This window comes from Solenopsis invicta, chromosome 6 (assembly GCF_016802725.1).
Source record: "Solenopsis invicta isolate M01_SB chromosome 6, UNIL_Sinv_3.0, whole genome shotgun sequence".
Lineage (NCBI taxonomy): Eukaryota > Metazoa > Arthropoda > Insecta > Hymenoptera > Formicidae > Solenopsis > Solenopsis invicta.
In genome coordinates, this window is record NC_052669.1 from 20,753,930 (window position 1) to 20,773,912 (window position 19,983).

The following is a 19,983-nucleotide window of genomic DNA, read 5'->3' on the forward strand; positions in this document are numbered from 1 at the left end:
TGATTGATCGTTATTTCTCAAGTAATAGGCAGAATATGTTTCATGTATTTAATACTCACAGTATTAAATTGGCCAAAAAATAATTATTATTCAGAGCATTAAAATTACTATTGCCAGTGTTTTTAATATTCAAAATAAATTATTAATCACTGGCTTTCGCCGGTATTAAATTTCTGTAAAGAAAGATCAATTAAATTAAAATAAGATTGAGTGCGACAGTCTATTGCCAAGCAATTTATTAATTTTAATTCACTCTATTGTCATACTTTTTATTGATTATTATACATTTGTTACTAATTGTGTATATTCTTGATGAATTATTTATTGTACAGATTAATATCCATTAAATCAAATCTGACAACGTGCGATTATTAAATATTTTTATTATCGTGAAAGGGTGAGTTTATCGCACAGACGCGATGACCCTTTCCAGATCTACATCGCCGATAATTGGTGCAAACAATTCTTCAGCCAATTCTCGAGAACAACATCCAGTAAGAACTGGTAGAACAAATAGAATCTTTGCCAGTTTGTTTTCGCGATCATCTCGCTGTTGAAGATGTCGTATTAGAACTTCCACAGCATTATTTCTCGCCTGCGACATTACGTGGAAACCGTTGGTAGTATCGGCAATCTCTGCAATTTAGAACGATATCGTGTTATAGTTGTACTTTTATCGTTGAGAAATTTTATGTCGTTACAGAACGCATATCCGTCGAAAAGTTATGGCTTTTATGCATAGATATCTACGTATCTAATCTATATACACGGAAAGAACGGTTCCGCTAATGTATCTAAAAATTTAGCTGGATATTATACATGTCTGTAAACAATTTTGTTGCGTTACTATTAAAATAATAATGATGTACGTCCAAAGCTGATTGCTAGAATTTCAAAACTTTTCGCTCATCATGCTTGGACATCCTTCATAATTATTTTTATCTAACAAAATTATTTTCAGATCTATATTTTAAGTTAAATTTTTAAATAATACAGCAAAATTATTTTTTCCATATGCTGATATCTGTTTAGCTTTTATTTACCGGGACGACACAGCGCAAACGTGTCTAAAATACACAATTCGACGTCGTCGAGTTGCAGTTTTGCGATCGCGCTGCGCGTTGCGATTATGCAGGCTGAGGCGCTATCTTTACTCGATGCACCTTGTCCTCGTATGTTCATCAAATCTACCGGCCACGTGGCTGCGCGTAAAACAAAAAGTGCGGACCATCCGCGACGAAGAATCTTGTTTTGCTCTTCTACATCCAATAATGAAAAATCTTGATGGCGGCGTGCGTTACGAATAGCAGCCAGGAATATTTGCGCGGATACCTCGTACTGTAAGGCCGTACCTACGTATAATATAGAATCCAACTAAATTATTGTAAAAAATGTACATTGCGTACAATGATTATAAATGCATTACTTCGCAAATCAAAATTTCTCTATGTAACCACTGAAGCTAGTTCAGAAAAGAATTGGGGAGGGAGAGGTTTCTTTTATATTTCATTAGAAATATAGCAATGATTAGATGCTTATGACAAGCCGTTTTACTTTTTATTATACCAGACAAAACAGGCGCGCGCTACAAGACCTATATTACATAATTTCATACAAATTACAAATTGAATATTACATTATTAATCCCTCAATACAGATAGTCAAAATATGCGATCTCCGCGAACGGCTGTCATTTACGAAGTAAGCACTGAATGAGAACCAATCAGCATATTGGAAAAGCGACAATAGATTTCGAGATTTCGAGTATCGATGCAATACACCTTTTCAGATAGCGATAGAATTTCAGTTTTTCGTGATAAGTGTAAAAGACATTGTTATTCGTGGAAAATAATTTTCGCATTTGAATGGACACATATGCAATTATGGGATACGATTCGATATCGGAGACCGTTGCAATGTGCACTCTGACTTCTCGTAACGTTATCGGTTCAGTGAGACCATGTCTCATTGGACTTAGCGTTTAACCGGCCGATCAGCTGGATTAACCACGATTTGTGAGCATGTCGCGGGTTGACGAAAGCACCCCAGAAAGTGCGTCTCCTTTAAGTGACTTGCTGCCGGCGACTATGGCTTGTAAGATACAAGTGTCGTGCGAATCGTGGTTAAGAAAGCTTAGTCGGCGTTAGACGTGCGTTAAACGTAATATAAAAGGCAGAACACATTTGCAACGAGCTCACTATTGATCCCGTATCCAGCGGGTTCGAATTTTTAAGTCGTTATTTCGCGAATCGGGTAACAAGCAATGTCTCTTACATTTGCCACGAAGAAAATGCTTGTAGCGATAAATAATTTAATACTTTTTTAATACTGAAACCTTTTTTTATTTTCTATATATAATTCTTATTTTTATTATATAGGCAAAATAGGTGCGCGCTACAAAGCTTCTAATATTACATAATTTCATATAAATTACAAATTGAATGTTACATTATTAAGCCCTCAATATACGTAGTCAAAATATGCGATTTCCGCAATGACAGCCGTTCATGAAGTAAACGCTGAATGAGAATCAATCAGCACATCAGAAAAACGACAATAATATACTTTGAGATTTTGAGTATCGAAGCAATGCACTTTTTCAGATATAGGAGGAATAGCATAAAAAGAGTGTCGTGTATAAAAAATTGTCTAAAAAGAATTAAATAATTCTTATTAACGAATTAAAATTATATTAAGATACGTATAGAAATACCGAATTATTGTTATGTCGCAACATCATTTTAATACATTGTTATTATGCTATAACGACATAATATTTTAATGAATTAAAATTATATCGCGACATAATCATAATTATAGTTAAAATTATATGCATAAAAATAATTTTGTATTTCTATTACGGTTTGACATAATTTTAATTTTAATAAGAATTATATATAATTTTTTTTTTAAAGAGTTTTACATAATACAAAATTTATCCATAGATACTTGATAGATTTTATCGATAGTTGGCTAACTTTAATATACATAATATAATTTCAAAGAATTAAAATTACCGGATGATATAATCCTCGTTGGCTGTGCATGGCGCGATATGGCAGGAAGGAAAATATTCTCTCTGTTATCAGACTCGTATAACGTCTTCATCAGTAAAGTATTGTTCAGTGTAGGATTTTTGAAAGGCAGATATATCTCGGAATTATTAAAGCGTGCGCAAAAAGTCGTTGATGGCTCGACTCTGGGCTTCCAGGTGACGTTAGAATTGTGCGGATTTGAGAGCGTATTATTTCGAGCACGCGGCCCTCGTTCTTCCTGCACCGCTGTGAAAATACTTTAAAGATTCAATATATTGTAAAAATATAAAGTATATCTCTTTTGTTTATACTCGCGATTTTTATAGTTGGTTTTGAAAAAAGTGAAATAAATACCTCTTAAAGTCAAGTATTGGATAGTAATTATTAGGATTAATTCAGTAATTAAGTAGATATTCATTAAGCGTGTCTCATAAAATTTAAATATGTTCTATTTAGATTATAGCTTGTTCAAAAATTATATTTTTCATAAAATTGAAAGATTTCGTGAAGCTTATATATTTTTTCTTTTATTACATGATTTTATATTTTACATTTTACTATAATCGATATACAGTTTTTATTACAATCGATATGAAAGTGTATATAACAATGATGTAGTTGAACAATTCAGGTAGGGTAGTTTTAGTTCTCTAATCGTACGGTAAGCTTTGTGTACTTAAGAGCTGACGACCGGAGTTGACACTCAATGTTGTTTCATGTGATACGTTATGGCAACGGCTACTACTAAATTATTTACAAGATTATCCATGAAAGAAATGGCTATCGCAATCGGCGTTCGTTATTTTTAACAGATTTAATCTTTCCCAGTTTCTCCAAAAATTCTTAGATCTTTGATTTATGAAACATTATTTAATGTTTGTTATTATTATTCATCGCAATATTCGTTAATATTGAATTAAAATATACCTTGCGAAATAAAAAAATATAAGATCAACATTAAGCTTAGCATTGACTATCCAGATTACAGTTCCGCTGTCAATTAACTTTTGTGAATAGCGTTAAGGGTGAAGGCACGTGTCGAGCACACGCCGCTGTTTGCATCTCGTTGAGTTTGTTAGCACCTTCTATGTTTACTTGTCGGCGGTGATTTTACGCTCAACGTGAGATCTCATAACAGATAGGTAGCGTATCGATTTTATTTAATATTCTATTTAATATTGATTTAATTTAATATTATTCAAAACGAGAATAAATGTAGATTATTTGATTAAAAAGATCAATTAGATTTTATTTGATTAAAAAGTCAAAATCATATTAAATTTTTAGACAAAAAAAGATGTTTGGATTACAACTTCAATTGTATAAATATTTCAGTTGTATAAACAATGCAAACAATAATTCACGTAAATTTAAAATGTTTCTAATTAGCATTGTTTTATTATTTCTAAAGTGAGAATTGGATTCTTTATCTAAGTACCCAAGAAATGTTTTTTTAAATATACAATTATTTATAGAGATACTTTACTTACCCGCTGTATTCATGCCCACGGAGAAACACTTCTTTAGACGGCAATGTGGGCACCAATTTCGTCTGGCTTTGTCAATGATGCAGGATCCATCACTATCTGAAGGGTTATAGATTCGATTATCGATATTGTGATATTTACAGCATCTCTCAATTCTTTCATACTGTTCTTCAGAAAGAACTGTTCTTTTTTTTTCATACTGGAATATCCTGTATATTGTGTTACTTCTATTACTAGTGTACAAACTTGTGCAAGTGAACAGTGCGCCGCGACGCACGGATCTCTTGAAGAAACACGAGCATCCATCGCAGCAATAAACACCATAATGCTTTCCATACGATCGATCACCACATACTTTACAGGACACAGGCGTTGGTAGAGTTCTTCCTATTACGAAAGACATTACCGTTGTTTATCAGTTAAGATTTTTATATTGGGATTAATTTTAGAAGTTACAGTATTAATTATAATTAACTTTATTACGAGCAAATTAAAATTTTTTTAGTCGGCTAATTATTTTACACGCAATCCTATTATACACGTTGTCATTTTTTATCTACGACTGAATAAGTGGAAATAGATATTTACCCATTTTTTGTTTCACTGCAATAACGATTCACGTAAATCTTGTTCTCGTGATTGAAATGTGAAATCACGCGACGATATCCGAGCAATGATCAAGGCGATCGTGTCCGACCGGGCTCGCGAACGAAGACAAACTCTGTCACGACGTGGAACGCACCCCTATTCAGGGGAAGCATAATTCGTTGGTGGTGGAAATGGACGGTGGTAAGTTGGACTTGTCCGACATGTCACTTCGAACGTCAAAACGCGAAAGGATAATATTTACGGTAGACTGATCGAGCGTGACACCATTGTTCGATAGCGAAATTATTCCAGAATCGAGACAGCCGTATTCAACTCTTCGGCACGGTAAAAAGGAAGGTGACGATTATTTAAAATTTTGCAAAAGAAATAAGCACACAGTGATATTCAATAATTTTTTTTTGTAGAAGTAAAAATTGCACAATCTTTTTATTACAAAAAATTTTATTTCCTTGATTTACAATATCGTTGAATGCTTTCTTGGAGGATACATAAAAATACGCAAAATAAAACTTCACGGTTTAATTTATTATTTCCTGCGTTGTTATAATAATCATTCTGAATTTTACTCAACAGAAAAGCTTTAATTTCTTTTATTCATCAGCGATAAAAAGATTATAAAAAAGCGTCTGATTTTACAGATATTATTGTGCATCGTTATTATAGTATTCTTTATATCATCGTCTAGTACTGTATCATATAATAACTTGTTTTTCTTTTTACATACAAAAGTTTAAGAGACAATTTCAAATTATTCTATAATATTGCTATTACCGCGAGAATTTTAATGAACTAAAGAAGTACAAAATGTGATTGATTTATTCGTTTCAGTATTATGAATAGAATTTCTCCTTCTTTAGTTCGAAAAAGAAACGCAACTTCTCTGTCGTCTTAATTGAGTAAAATTATTTATTGCGCATCGCAGAAGTAGTGTTACAGAGGAACTATACACAAAGATTCATTTTTTATCAACGTTAACTAAATATATTTATCAAGAAACCGTGGCGGCGGCTTCGTGTCAATAAATTATAAGAATGGCTCGTCAGACTTCTCTTATTTATCTTTCGAAGTGAATCATTATTGTATTCGTGCACGTGGGTTACGCTAAATCTGATAATATTGTATTCGTGCCTCGAGAAACCAACTTTATCCACTGCAATTAAAAATTCGCACTTATTCCATATAATTATAAATTCAATGTTTATTACGTTCACTTATAAATCAAGTAATTACAATAAACAGTATATTTTTTTTTTGGTCATTGAAGAAAAACATTTCGTGCAAAACTCAGCACATATTTTAGTTAGTCGTGGAGAGCCACAGATAAACGTCCGAATTCAGTACATAGCAGTAGATAAAGCAATAAAATTATCGAGGCCGAAAAAGTCTATCTATTCCTAATATTGCAATAGTTTATCATGAAGATTATTTACAATTAAGTACTCTGGTTGCGCGTGCAGCATTTGTGTAACAAAAAAAAATTAGGATATTGGACATAAGTATAAAAAATATTATTTCAACACTTAAATAACAAAGGCATCTTTTTCTTTTATAATCAGAAATGTTACTGTCTGATCAGAAAATTGAAAAGATAAGCGTGATAAGCGCGAATGTCTCTTTCATTGCTCTTCGAATATAGAAATCATATTTCTATTTGTTGCACACGAGCCTTGCCAATAATCTGTCATTTTTATTAAGTATCTTTGCTCTTTTGTCAAACCAGGAAGCACTCTCTCGCACTAATTATAACTGAACTATTTACACGTATCGGATATTCGAACGCAAAAAGCGCGTAGTTAAATATGGAAATGTGCTGCTTCTCATTATTAGCATTTTATAGTTTCGTCCCATTTCCGGGCCGCTATTCCAATTATTACCGCTAAACGAAATGATTTTCAGTACGCGTCGTCTTTTGTAATATTCTTTATAATCCCTGTCATTGACTAGAGATCCCAGTTCTCTACCTGCCTATTAACGACACGTTTAAATTTAAAGTTTTTTTTTTACGACACGATTCATAATATTTCATCTTCTCTTAAATCATTTTATTACACACATTAAAGCGTTCGCGCCTATATTTCTATATGAGATAATTAAAAACTTACGTACTTTCTCGAGAAATAGTACCCATTTCTTGGATTCATAGTATTTCAACTTCTATCACCAGAGAGTGAAATTTTTTTCTTTGAATTTTAAAACAATTTGCACGTCACTGACTAGTCCCATGTTGTAGAAGAACTTTCTTCCACACACTTGTCAAAGAAGTGTCTTAACCGTTAACTCATTATTCTTGATCTCTTTTCCAAAATACAATCGGATTAAAATTCCAATTACAATCTTCAATTCTAAATTATTAGAAACTTCATGATCTTTCATCATGTAAGTTTCTCGGTGAATTCTTGCCCATACTAAAGAACAGTCTTCTTCATCTTTCAACGCGTCTGAATTTATTTTCAAGACGATTCTAGCGAATGAACTTCAATTGCTAAACAATTACGAGGACGCGAGTAATTTCGCTGCTGTAGTGACATGATGTTGATGATGGTAGGGTGCCTCCTGGGTGCCGTAATAGCTCTGTTGTTGATGCTCACTGGTGATGGCGAGTTGATGAGGATGTTGATAATAAGATGAGTACGGCTGACCAACGACGCCGTCGCAGCTTCGCGGTTCCGTTTTCACAGCAGGTACGCTTCCGGTGGCCAGGAGAGAGGTATGTCCGAGGTAAACGGGTCTATCGGTCGATGTCGACGAGCCCGATGACTTTGGCACCTCGATCTGATGCTGCTGCTGCTGCTGCTGCTGTTGTTGCTGCTGCTGCTGCTGATTGTTCTTCAAGTCTGAACAATAGAAAAATAATCTTGGCGTTGATAATAAACTAGTAAATAATAACTAATAATAAACATAAGTAATAAGTACTCCGTTTAAAAAATTTGATAGAATTATATAAGAAAAAAATCGATATAATTCTTTCATGTTTTTGCTTCGTAAATATCAGATTCATTATCCTTTTAAATAATAATTTAGTATATAATAATTTAGGCTATGTTCCGATATACACTGCTAGTAGTGAAAATTTATAGTTTATGATACATATATTATAAATTTTTTAAAAATTTAATTTAATTTTTCTTTATTCTTTAACTCCAGAATTTGTATTTTTTTAAATATATAAATAGTTTAATATTTCTTACGTACACACACGCACATATAAAATCCATCATTTTTAATATATATAAAGCAAATCGTAATTTTCAGATTGAATTAGATGATTTGATAAGTTGTTAGAAAAACGTACGTGATTAGATTAGAATTTAATCGTTTGAGTAAGATATTATTAAGAAACGATAGAGCTAGATAACTCCTTTAGTAGTTCAAATATAGATTAAAACAATAACTTTAAATTTAGATAACATTTCAGTAAAATTTAAATCTATTTTTATTATTTACTATTAGACTTTAAACGAGATAAAGAAATTGGAGTAAACTAATCGGCAAATATTTTATACGCACAAAAACGATATAAAGGAAATTACTTGTATTAACATATAATAATTGCAATTAAAAATAAAAAATAAGTTTATAAAGTTTTGAGTGACAAATTATATAAAATTAAAATAATTACGATTGTCTTCTTCAGAGTTTACTTACATACTAAAATATAGGTTTATTATTTATTTTATATTTTTACATTTCGTACCTATTTATCTCACAAACACACACACACGCACACGCGCACGCACACTCTCACACACACACACACATGTATAAAAAAAATGTAACCTGTGGAAGGAGAGGATGTAGTCGAGGCAGTGGTTTCATGATCCCCCTGAGACGATCTAGCATTCTGTTCTGGAGTTTTCTTCGGTTTTCTCTTTCTTGTTTGTATACCATCCTTCCGCATGGCTAGCGGCCTATTGACCCCATGCAACTTGAAGTATAACCCGCAAGCGTTGCATACTGGCTCACCCTCGTTGTTACGCCTCCACAAGGTGGTGGTGCGGGTGCCGCAGTTTGTGCAGCATAGCCCGAGTCGCCTTGTCGCGGTCTGAAATTCCGACATCTGTCCCATTTGTAACGCAAAATGACTCAATTTATGCGAACGCAATTATCGTAATTAGACAAGATATTCTTAGAAGTACCAGACAGACATATCAAAAGAGAAACACTTTTAAAAGGCACACTTCATGAATATTAAAGATGAAACAACTCAACAAATGAAAATATTTGTAAATATCCCGTTAACATTTTTATGCTAAAAGTCAGCGTTAAAAGTTAAATCCTTTCTCAACTACAACACATCATGTTGCTTTTTATGACGTAAAAAAATAAATGGCTCTTCGTAAAATACACGTAGATGTATTGATGAAATTTTATTATGATCATTCATGGATAAACTTACCAGGCGTTTTGAGGGCTTTATGAGCGGCCTATTCATGCCGTTCATCTTGTGATAGAGTCCACATGCATTGCAAAGGTAATGGCCAGTGCCGTCTCTTCGCCAGAGCGGCGTCGATATCGCGCCGCAATTCACGCACTCGCGACCCTCACCGAATTGGAAATCCATCGCGGTGTCTGTAATCATTTTCATATTCAATTGATTAACGATGATTAATTATTTTATTCAACTGTCGAAGGCGATCAATTAAAATTTGAAATTATACAAAATATATTGACGTAAATTTTAAAACACTTATAGTCGCACAAGTCTCGAAAAAGGGGCTATGCATAATAAAAGGAATAGAGAATTAAGGAGCAGTTGAATATATTCAATAAGAAACATTCTGCATGTTCAACTATTTCTTATTCTTTGTGTTTCCTGTTTCCTATTTTATTTATTGTCCGTGAACCCTAAAAGATTTAAATTTAAATGCCTGTAAACTAAAGATTTTTGATGAACTAAAGAAATACAACGAAAAATTTAGCTACCTGCATAGTTACAAAAGTGATTTAAAATGCTATAAGAATATTAATTAAAAATTAAGTTATAATATTTATTGAAACGTCACACGTTTTATTGTAATTGTTTAATTGCACAGTCACGTCCGATATTTTTAAAATTAATAAAATGCGATAAATAGTATGCAAAATTTTATTAATGATTATCAAAAAAATTTATTCTTCTAATTTTACGCAGTTAAAGCCAATAGGGCTTTCATGAGAAGCTGTTTGGGTTAAAACAAAAGTTCGTTGCGTTGTTTAAGTGACATTCAAAGATAATATTTAAATATTTGTGCATAGATTTATTTAACTATATGTCGCTACGAACTTTTGTTCTGACTCAATAAATACATGTTGAAATTGCAACAATTGTGTTTTCAATAACACAAGTCACTTTTTACTGAGATCTGCATCGATCATACCTTCTTATATCCCACTGCTTTTCCAAGTTTCTCTTCCCTTATCGCGCAACGTCCGTCTTATATTTTTAATGCTAATTTTACTCGTGAAAATCCGGGAATCGGCTTTATTCGCGCCGAACTGACGAGATAAGACCTCGTTCTTTACGTCTTATCTAGACGTCTCGAGGACGCTCGTAGAAGCGGGATTTAAAGTTAGACGGCGAGAGAAGGCATGGCAGAGAGAATGCGCGACGGACTGTTCCCGCACTCTCCAGAGGAAGCATCCGCCCGCGCGCTGCCTCTCTGAACCGATTCCCCGTCGGTACGCCGTAAAACACTTGACCGCGGGATCGACCCGGCTCACTTCAAAGGCACCGCTATCACTTATCCATCGCACATGGCCCGCCGCGTGTACGGCAGCGAATAGCATCCGCGAAGGAAAGTAGCTTCTTTCTCTTCGCCTCGGCGCGGCGCAGCGTTTTTCTCTCGAGCGGCGCGGCGCTGTCACGAAGTCAGCGTTAATCACAAAGTCAAATGCTTCTCTTCACACGCGCGTTAATACGACATTTTATTGTCGAGTATCATTAAAAAATTCACAGCTCTACGCTCGCGAATAATACTTAGCTATAAAATCTTGTAAAAAGCTAAATGAGACAATATTGTCAAGCGGTTGCCATTACCGCGCATGATTTACTTAGAAAGTTTCAATTAGAAAGTCCTGTCGACTGTCGGGCCGTTGAGGACATGGAAATCAGAGGTTTACCGAAAAAGTTTTCAAGTGTCGCACCGCAGGAACGCGCGCTCAAGAATTCCAAAGGTACCCCCTCACGAACTTCGCGATATCGTCTGCGGTTTCGATAAACTAATCGGCACCATAGGAAATTGCATGCCTACGTATCTTATCGCTGCCGCATACGGGTAGTTCCCATAACTTTTGTTTTTCTTTATCATTGAGCGACTTCACGCGTGATGCACGCCAACGAAAAGCGATACGAGTACCTTAGTTTTCACGGGCCATCGCGAACAAATTTAAAGTGTACGGCAGGGAAGGCTAATGAAATCCGCTACGTTAGTGATATTTTTACGTCGCAGTGCATAAAAGTAGCGCCTACAATATAATATTACGGTCACGTCAACTATTATTATAATACAGTCACGAAACAAATTGCCCACAGACACATTGGATATTCATTCATTTTATAAATTCACTAAACATAGGGGAGCATTCTTGGGGAAAACTCGATTAGAAGTGAAAACTGATGCATTTCTACTAAAGTATATTTTTTATTTGTAACATAAAAAAATGAACTTCTGATATCTCGTGCGTTCATACGTATAATTTTATTAATTTCTTAATTTATCTTGAAATTTACGCTTTAAGACTACTTTAGTTTTATGTTATTTGTTTTCATAAATTGTATTAAAACTAAAAAAAAAAATTGATTATCAATTTAACATAAAATATTCAAATAATGCAATCATATTATGTTAAATTAACGGGGGTAATTTTAAAAGTTTAACATAAAAATTTTAACAAGGACCGGTTTTAGCATAAAATGTTTTTACCGTGACGCAAGAGACTTTTATATCTCGCATTTACTTTTGCCGCAGCATGAGTTTATTACTTGTTTCCGGGGTAAAATAGCAGATATGTGCATTTTTTGTTAAATAAAAAGAATCACGTGTACGAACCATAAGGCGATGCACGTTGGAAGCCGGTACCGTCGTAGGCGCGCCACGAGGACATCATCGCGACGTTCTGCGCGTAGAACGGTGCAGCTGCGGCCGCGGCGAGGGTCGAATGAGGATGCGCCGCGTGCGGATGTCCCGCGTGCGGATGACCGGGTCCAGCGTGCGGCCCCATCGCCGCCGCGGTGCCGCTCGTGTGTCCGGCGAGCGCGTGATGCGCCGCGTACGTCTCCACTCCGTGCTGCCAGGACGCCGTCTTCTCCCTTCAAGGATCAAAGCACATTTTACATTCAGTTCTTTCGAGCGCGCGTGGCGCATGTATAACGACCAAATGATCGACTGTACCATGCGGGCGAAGGGGAGGTTGGGAAGGAGTGATATTGCGCCGCCGTAGCTGCGGATGGAATCGGTCTGGACGACGGAACGTAGACGGGCGCTTGGAGCTGCTGCCCGTGTTGCTGCTGCTGCTGCTGGGACTGCTGCTGGTAGTCGGAACTTGCGCCGTACCCGCCACTTCCGCCCCCGTGGAACATCCTCCTCGAGAGCTACCACCGTGGCATCTGTCCGAAAGGAAAAAAAGAAAAAAGAAAAAAGATGAATTAATAATACTGTTCGAAGCTTTTTTTCGTATAGGTAGTTGTAGAGGAGAAGAAGATGTTATGGTTATTGGACATTACGGTTACTCTTATTATCTTCGTTATTATGTGACGAATTCTAACAATTGCTCATGTAGAATTGTTCGTTTAATAGCCCGCCGTCTTTTAGTTGCGCTACTATGCCAATACACAATAGCTGACAATTGTTACAAGGCATTTTTATTTTTGAACACTTTTAAACTTTTTTAACGTACATTTTAGTACTTATTTCCTCATTGTTTTTTTAACTTGAGCGTATTATTACACGAATGTATGTACGCTAAAGTGTTTTTTTTTTGTTATTTAAATTTTTATTTAGCTATACACATTTCGAGTTATTTTAAAGAATAACATGCGATTTTGTTAATATGGCTTTTTTTAAGTGAAATTTTCGTATAGAAATATTTCTTCAATAAATTGAGTGTCACTCTAAAGTGTTCAAAAACATTAGAATTAATATTAAATAAGGATAAAATGATATTTTTAATGTTTCTGAACGCAGGAAAATTTATAAGATGGAAAATTAAAAAAATATAATTTAGTAACAAAATAGTGTTTTTTAAAGTAAACCAATTTAACAAAATTTTTTTGGGCTAACCATATTACTATCATTTTCTCTCTTTCATCGATTATGCAGTGCATCATATTTTTGTATTATAAATTACATTCTAAGTAATAAATATTTCATAATTTGGAGTCTAGAATCTATTAAACAACACTTTAACGAATATAATCGTTTGATTTCTATATTGATTATTAACAAAGTTATTCAGTAAAATGAAAATAGATGCCGAATTATCCCCTCCTCTATATGTCCGATTGAATATTGTATTCTAGGCGGGTACGGTAAATTTTATTGAGCCTCTCTTCGTAAGATTTTTAGTAATTGATTTTGCTGTTCGCGTATTTTTATAATCCGTAAATTATAATTAATCATTTTTATAATAACGAAACTATGAGTCCTCTTAATTTTAGAAAAGTAATTCCTTTAGCCGATGCCGGCAGTATAAAATACAAGTGCAAAGTACGGCGGCGAGTACTTTGCGTGTTAAAGGGTTGCCGCCGGCAGCCTCATTTTGCTAACACAGAAAGATATATCGTTACGCCGGTAATACGGAGAAGCGGCAATAATACATCCTGCCGTAGATAATGTTAATGATCCCTTTAGAGCCGATAACCGGCCGTGCATATTGAGATCCCGCCGAGCGTCATGTAAGACGACGAGCTAACGCGGCATGGGCCGCCCATGAGACCAAGGATGATCGTGAATAAATGCCGAATCCTGTCATGGTCGCCGTCGGACCTCCTCTGTCTTGTTTGTCCGTGCGAAGGAACGGATTTTGCGCTCGCGGATCGGAAAACTAGAAGTCCTTCGACTTACTTGATCGAGTAACGCCTTTCAAAACATCAAATAAAATTGATTATGACAGGCAATAAAATTGACTGAAGGGGAATTTAACGTGAAATATTTTCTAGCGATATTTATGCGTGCTAATATGTGGCACGCGTATATATGTATACACGTTTCTCTAAACAAATGAACTATAAGTTTCGCAAATACATTTTCTCTGCACTGAGCAAAAAGTGTTTGGTATTTGTAGCTATTAGTTACACGATAAAATAATCATAGGCGCTCCATTTTATAGTTATTACTGCTATAATGTTGCTAATAATAACCTTATGTTTATAATTCTACCAACTGAGAAGTATAATATAAATTTTTTTTAGTTTACGTATTTACTATTTACATTTACATTACATACAGTAATAATAATTATAATTTACGTAGTTAAAATAACTATAAATATGTAGTTGGCACCGAAAATGATTATAATGTACAGTTAAATTTTGATAATAGCAACTAAGTGCTTTTTTCTCACTGTCAGTGTGCTTTTATCAATTTGTACGCGAAGAAAGTTTTTTTTCTTAGAGTTTACTTTCAAAATCATGATAGTCTTGAAATAACATGATATTTCGAAAAATATATGATTACATGATTTTCTTGAATCTATCAGTATACATTGAAAGAACGGTTTTGCTAAAGTATCTAAAAAGTTAGTTGGATACAGATCTGAAAATAATTTTATTAGGCCATCGAAATAATTATGTTGGATTCTCAAATTGAATTACCAGTCAAAATTTTTTACAACATTGCTCATCATGCTCGAACTTCTGTCACAATTATTTTCATGGTTCACTAAGATTATTTTCAGATCTGCATCCAACTAAATATTTAGATACTTCAACAAAATCGTTCTTTCCGTGCATCTAGTATAATAAAATACCAAACCTTTTGGTTAAATTTTATTAGAGTAAACGTCTTTGACACATATCACGACTAACACAATTTTAAGGGTAAGTTCTAAGAAAAAAATTCTCTCTGTGTATAAAAATTTCACTCGCAGCGTTTTTAAAGTTTAATTGAGTGTATCCAGATTCCTTACTATTACGAGATATTAATTAGATTTTTTTTAAATTTCTCATGTTATTGCAAATGGTTGAGATGATGGAGCGAGTATATGGGTCTTTTGCTCGGGATAATTAGCGATTATGGCTGAAAAGCAATTTCCGCTCGCGTGTTGCGCGATTTTATTATGCAATAGGGATTTCCCAACGATATTTACTAATACCGGCGTTACTGCGGTGCGTCAAGAATTTATCTCGAGGTATTGTTAGAAACGAAAATAGTACAGCCCGACGTATCGGTATCTCTCGCACTGCGTCCATTTTGGTACGTGAATCCTGTGCCGCCCACACGCATTTCATTGTTAGGATACGCATCTCCTTAAGGATACTCACCGTATCTATGCAGTCCATTTGAGCAGGATGCATAGAACATGGTACGTTTTACATCGCAAAATTTAGAGAAAACGGATATCATCGGCTAAATGTAAGACGTTGCCATGGACATGAACTTCTCGTCCTCAGAAATGAACGCGGCAGAAATGAACTCAATTTAATTCTATTTTCTTTTTCTCTACTTTACTTTTATACATATCTATTCTTCAATATTTTCGTTAATTTACTCTCATTTCCTTTTAAAGCCGCGAATTATTAATAGATATTCCTAAAAAAAATAAATAATATTGAGATCTACAATAATATCTAATAAAAGTAAAAGTACATATATATCGATATGCATGTAATACTTTGCAATGTTTGATTGAACAAATATCGATAATCCGGATAGGCAAAAGTATCGATAAAATGCAAGCATCCCTAAACGCAAGATAATCGCGAGGCAACGGGGTAATAGCTATTGAATTCTCATACGCCTTGCCGCCCACAGCCATCCTATTGTCTCGAATACGCGCTCTCCAAGGAAGCGATCGTAATACCGCCACGGTCGGTGTATTGTACGAGTCGGCCCTTCGCGACGGATCCAGGAATTAGCCTCCGAAAGGAGTGGTAAACAGGTAACATGGCTCGCGCGAAAAGGGAGGTACATCGAGATACATTTGCGTAAAAGAAAAAGGGCAGAGGGATATCGGAAAAATGTTGATTTGTATAGGGAGAATTATATTCGCCTTATCTAATTTTTATTATGATACACGGAAAGAACAATTTTATTGAAGCATCTAAAAATTTAGCTGGATAAAGATCAGAAAATAATTTTATGTTGAGTGATCATAATAATTGTTTAGGACGTCCAAGCATGATAATGTTGCTGCGAACAGTTTTGACGTTCTAGCAACCAAGTTAAACATCCGATACAATTTTTTAAATGGTTCAACATAATTATTTTCAGATCCGTATTTCAGTAAAATTCTCTCCGTGTAGTAAAGCACGAAATACGCGGCTGCGTAGTTGAATCATCAGAATTCAAAATGCTCGAATGCATAGAATGTTTGGCAGTTATTTTACAATACTTCGTTGAACATTTCGTGGAGTAAATCTCTAGTGACAATAATCTTGGTGTTTGTTTTTGCGGACGATTGCGTACAGTTGTTGCATACACAAGGACGCGCTAATAGCGTTCGCAACGGTGACGCTTGAGCAGATAAATGAGTAGCATATGCGAATTGCTTTGCATTATCGCGTAATTATCGCAATATTTTTTATGATCGATTAGCATGGTTAATTAGCTTCCACAATTCACAAGCATGAGACAAGTGCTATATTTCTTAAGCGGACACTTTATAGAATTTTATTGGATATTTTCTAAAGTAGCAAAGAATTTGAATTGATTGATTTAATGTACGATTTTTCCTATTATTTTCAAGATTTAAAAACGCGGAGTAATGCGCGAAAGAAAAAATTACTAAATTTTAATAAATATTTGTTTAAATAGTTTAAGTAAATGAAATATTTACTTACGTTACATAAATATTGAATAAAAAATATGATAATTAAATTAAATTAAATTATAATAAACTAAATATAATTAAATTTGTGATTCTTCTACTAAAGAAATATTTACATTTAATAAATATTTTATTTCAACTATTCAGACAAATATTTATTAAAACTTACCAATTTTTTTCTCTTAATGTATAATACACAATGTGAATACACAATGTGAATTCAGATTAAATAATTCAAGGTACTCGTTATACATCGATTATTTCTTAGTACCAATCAATTTGTGTGATGCATCGAATAAAAAATTTTGCTAATGATTTCCTCTCTCATAGACATATCTTCATGAAAAGAACAATTTTCTTGAAGTGCAGATCTGAAAATAACTGTGTTAAACTATTAAAATGTAATTATATTGGACATTTAAGTTGGTTGCTAGATTGTCAAAACTTTTTGCAACAATGTTATCATGCTTAAGCGTTCTTTATAGTTATTTTAATGGTCCAACATGAATTTTTTTTCAAATCTGTAGCTATACATTTTTTTTCAGTGAAATTGTTCTTTCCGCGTTAACGTGATAAAAACTTTGAGTATTTAGAGGGTTTATTTCAAGAGGGAAGCTAATTTACGCGTGATTGGAGGTACTACATGAAGTGTCGCGCGATCATAATGAACTGCATTTGTATAAGTGCAACGAATCTTGAGAGGAAGAAAAGTTCTGGGGGAACATTGAGCAACTGTATTTCATTTCAGCAGTATCAATCCGGTTTTTTCTGTTCGAGTGATTTAAATAAGAACCGAAGAAAATAAACACACATGATTTATGAAATTTTACAAGACATCCGCAAAATCCGTTTAGCGCGCAAAGTTGAATGCGTCGCGTCGCGTGTCGGGAGTAGGGATTTCATTCGGGTACGACGAGAAAGAGAGAGCGAGAGAGAGAGGTAGAGAGGAGTCAGAGGAGAGAAAACAGAGAGAAAGAAACGCGCAGGTCTCAAAGAGGGGATTTCACCGCGTGCACCGTGGCGGGGATCAAATGATAGTCTACGGGTCGGAGAAAGAGAGGTGCTGTGCGGCGAATAAAGGCACTGCGTGAGAAAGAGAGAGGCGCGGAGACGCGCAGACGCGTCTCCACCTTCATCGCCTGGCTCCGACCGTTGAATCGGAGATACCGATAGCGGCCATCGCGGTCACAAATATATATCCCGTGTAGGCGGGACCAAAGTTTTCGTCGCGTGTGTGCAGTCGTACGCGCGTACGAGCGAGCTTGTATGCACCGATGTGAGGTGCGCAATTGAACGCATGCAGCCGCGTTATGCGATCCGCCGTATAACAAAGCCGGATGGTGATCGATCGGATCAGACTAGATTTCAAGATGCTATAAATGAAAATTTGCTTCTCTCTTGAAATTAAAGGACAGGAATTGTACAAATTTTGCGAATTGTCTGAGCCAAAAATTAATTACGGTACTAAACTTGTTTATTTCTATCTTGTATATTAAGTTATCTAGTGTTTTGCGTACAAACGATCACCTGAAATGATTTTTATATCCCAATTAAAAATCACTATTAATAATTATGTATTGTATTTTATTAATTATTCTACAATTTATTAATATTGTTTTTTAAATAAGAAATAAAAAATTAGTATGGATTCTTGCGCAGTAAAGAAAAATACTGTGACTGAGCTTCAACTTCTCATTACTGTACGGAAAGAACAGATTTGATAAAGTAAAAATTTAGCTAGATACAGGAAAATAATTTTGTTGGTCCATTAAAATAAATATGCAGGATGACAAATAATACTATATACAAAATTTTGACGTTCTAGCAATAAATTAGTGTCTTATATAACTATTTTGATGATCCAACAATATTATTTTCAAATCTGTATCTAGATACATTTTTAGGTACGCTAGCAAAACCGTTCTTTTCTTCAAATAAAATTCAAGTTCCTTAAAAGTTTTATTTTTAATTTCTTTCGGATTGAATTAAAGTTTTGAATTTGAATTATATATACAATTTCTAATGCAAAACTTGAAAGAAGCTAATATATGTATTATATCCTCTTAGAAATGATGAAAATATCTTTATATACTAATAAAATTAAAATTGTAATGAATGAGATGATAATGATTTCATGAAAAAAAAAGAAATTAGAATGGAGAAATATTATATTTAATCGACAGTAATACTAAAGAATAATTCGTGAGAATTATACTGTCATCGACATCAACAGAATTAGTTGGAATATTCTGGCGACAATGTGTATTAGCTCAATATACATTAACTTTATAATTTGTTTTTTAGAATTTTGTAAATTTTATAAAATTTTTTTCTGCATAAAATCGTAATTTTATATAAAGTTGCTGGATACCAAACTTTTATAGTTGAATACAAATCATAATTTCTACAGTCTGAAATATAATTAATTTTTTAAGATTTATTTTTTAATTATTATAATTTAAAATTAATTGGCATTTAGGGAATCATAATTTGTGTGTGTTAGTTCGTGTTTTTTGATCTGAAGGAAAGAAATCTCTTTTTCTTTCTTTTATTATTATTTATTTATTTAATGGGCTATTAATGTTACAGATTATTCTTTTGATGAGTACAAACGTATTCTTATCGACTGATATCAGTAATTACCAGAAGCATAGATATACCTATTATAAAACGATGCGTGACAATTTATATGCGTGACAATTTATATAATTCTTCATCAGCTCTCGAGTAGATTCGACAGTGCGATACGCTATTCTAGCAGCTTGAACTTTTTTTCTAGTCACTGAAAATATTAACTTTTAATTGGCATTAATGACGATACGTTGCTTGACGAAGCGTAACAAGTGGCAACGCAGCTTATCTCAATTTGCGATAGAAAAACACGTATA

The 19,983-nt window shown here is 34.1% G+C and overlaps 2 protein-coding genes across 3 annotated transcripts in view; both read right to left on the reverse strand.

The window, feature by feature from the left end:
* On the reverse strand, positions 1-5,412 carry LOC105197623 (nuclear receptor subfamily 2 group F member 6). Its single transcript, XM_039450843.1, has 3 exons — positions 4,526-5,412; positions 1,044-1,352; positions 1-636 (listed from the first exon to the last, which is right to left on the reverse strand). The coding sequence occupies exons 1-3, from the start codon at positions 4,923-4,925 to the stop codon at positions 404-406; spliced, it is 942 nt and encodes a 313-aa protein (XP_039306777.1). The 5' UTR covers positions 4,926-5,412; the 3' UTR covers positions 1-403.
* A 140-nt stretch (positions 5,413-5,552) lies between these two features.
* Positions 5,553-19,983, reverse strand: part of LOC105203781 (GATA-binding factor A) — a 66,596-nt gene continuing 52,165 nt past the window's right edge. Inside the window, exons 2-6 of one of the 2 annotated variants that reach the window (XM_011172677.3) lie at positions 12,502-12,716; positions 12,160-12,419; positions 9,528-9,700; positions 8,909-9,173; positions 5,553-7,965 (exon numbers count right to left, since the gene is read on the reverse strand). In XM_011172677.3, the coding sequence (XP_011170979.2) occupies positions 7,622-7,965; positions 8,909-9,173; positions 9,528-9,700; positions 12,160-12,419; positions 12,502-12,689 (1,230 nt within the window). In that variant the 5' untranslated portion in view covers positions 12,690-12,716 and the 3' untranslated portion in view covers positions 5,553-7,621. Of the gene's footprint in view, positions 7,966-8,908; positions 9,189-9,527; positions 9,701-12,159; positions 12,420-12,501; positions 12,717-19,983 lie in introns of both variants that reach the window. The other variant, XM_011172675.3, reaches the window with a different exon arrangement.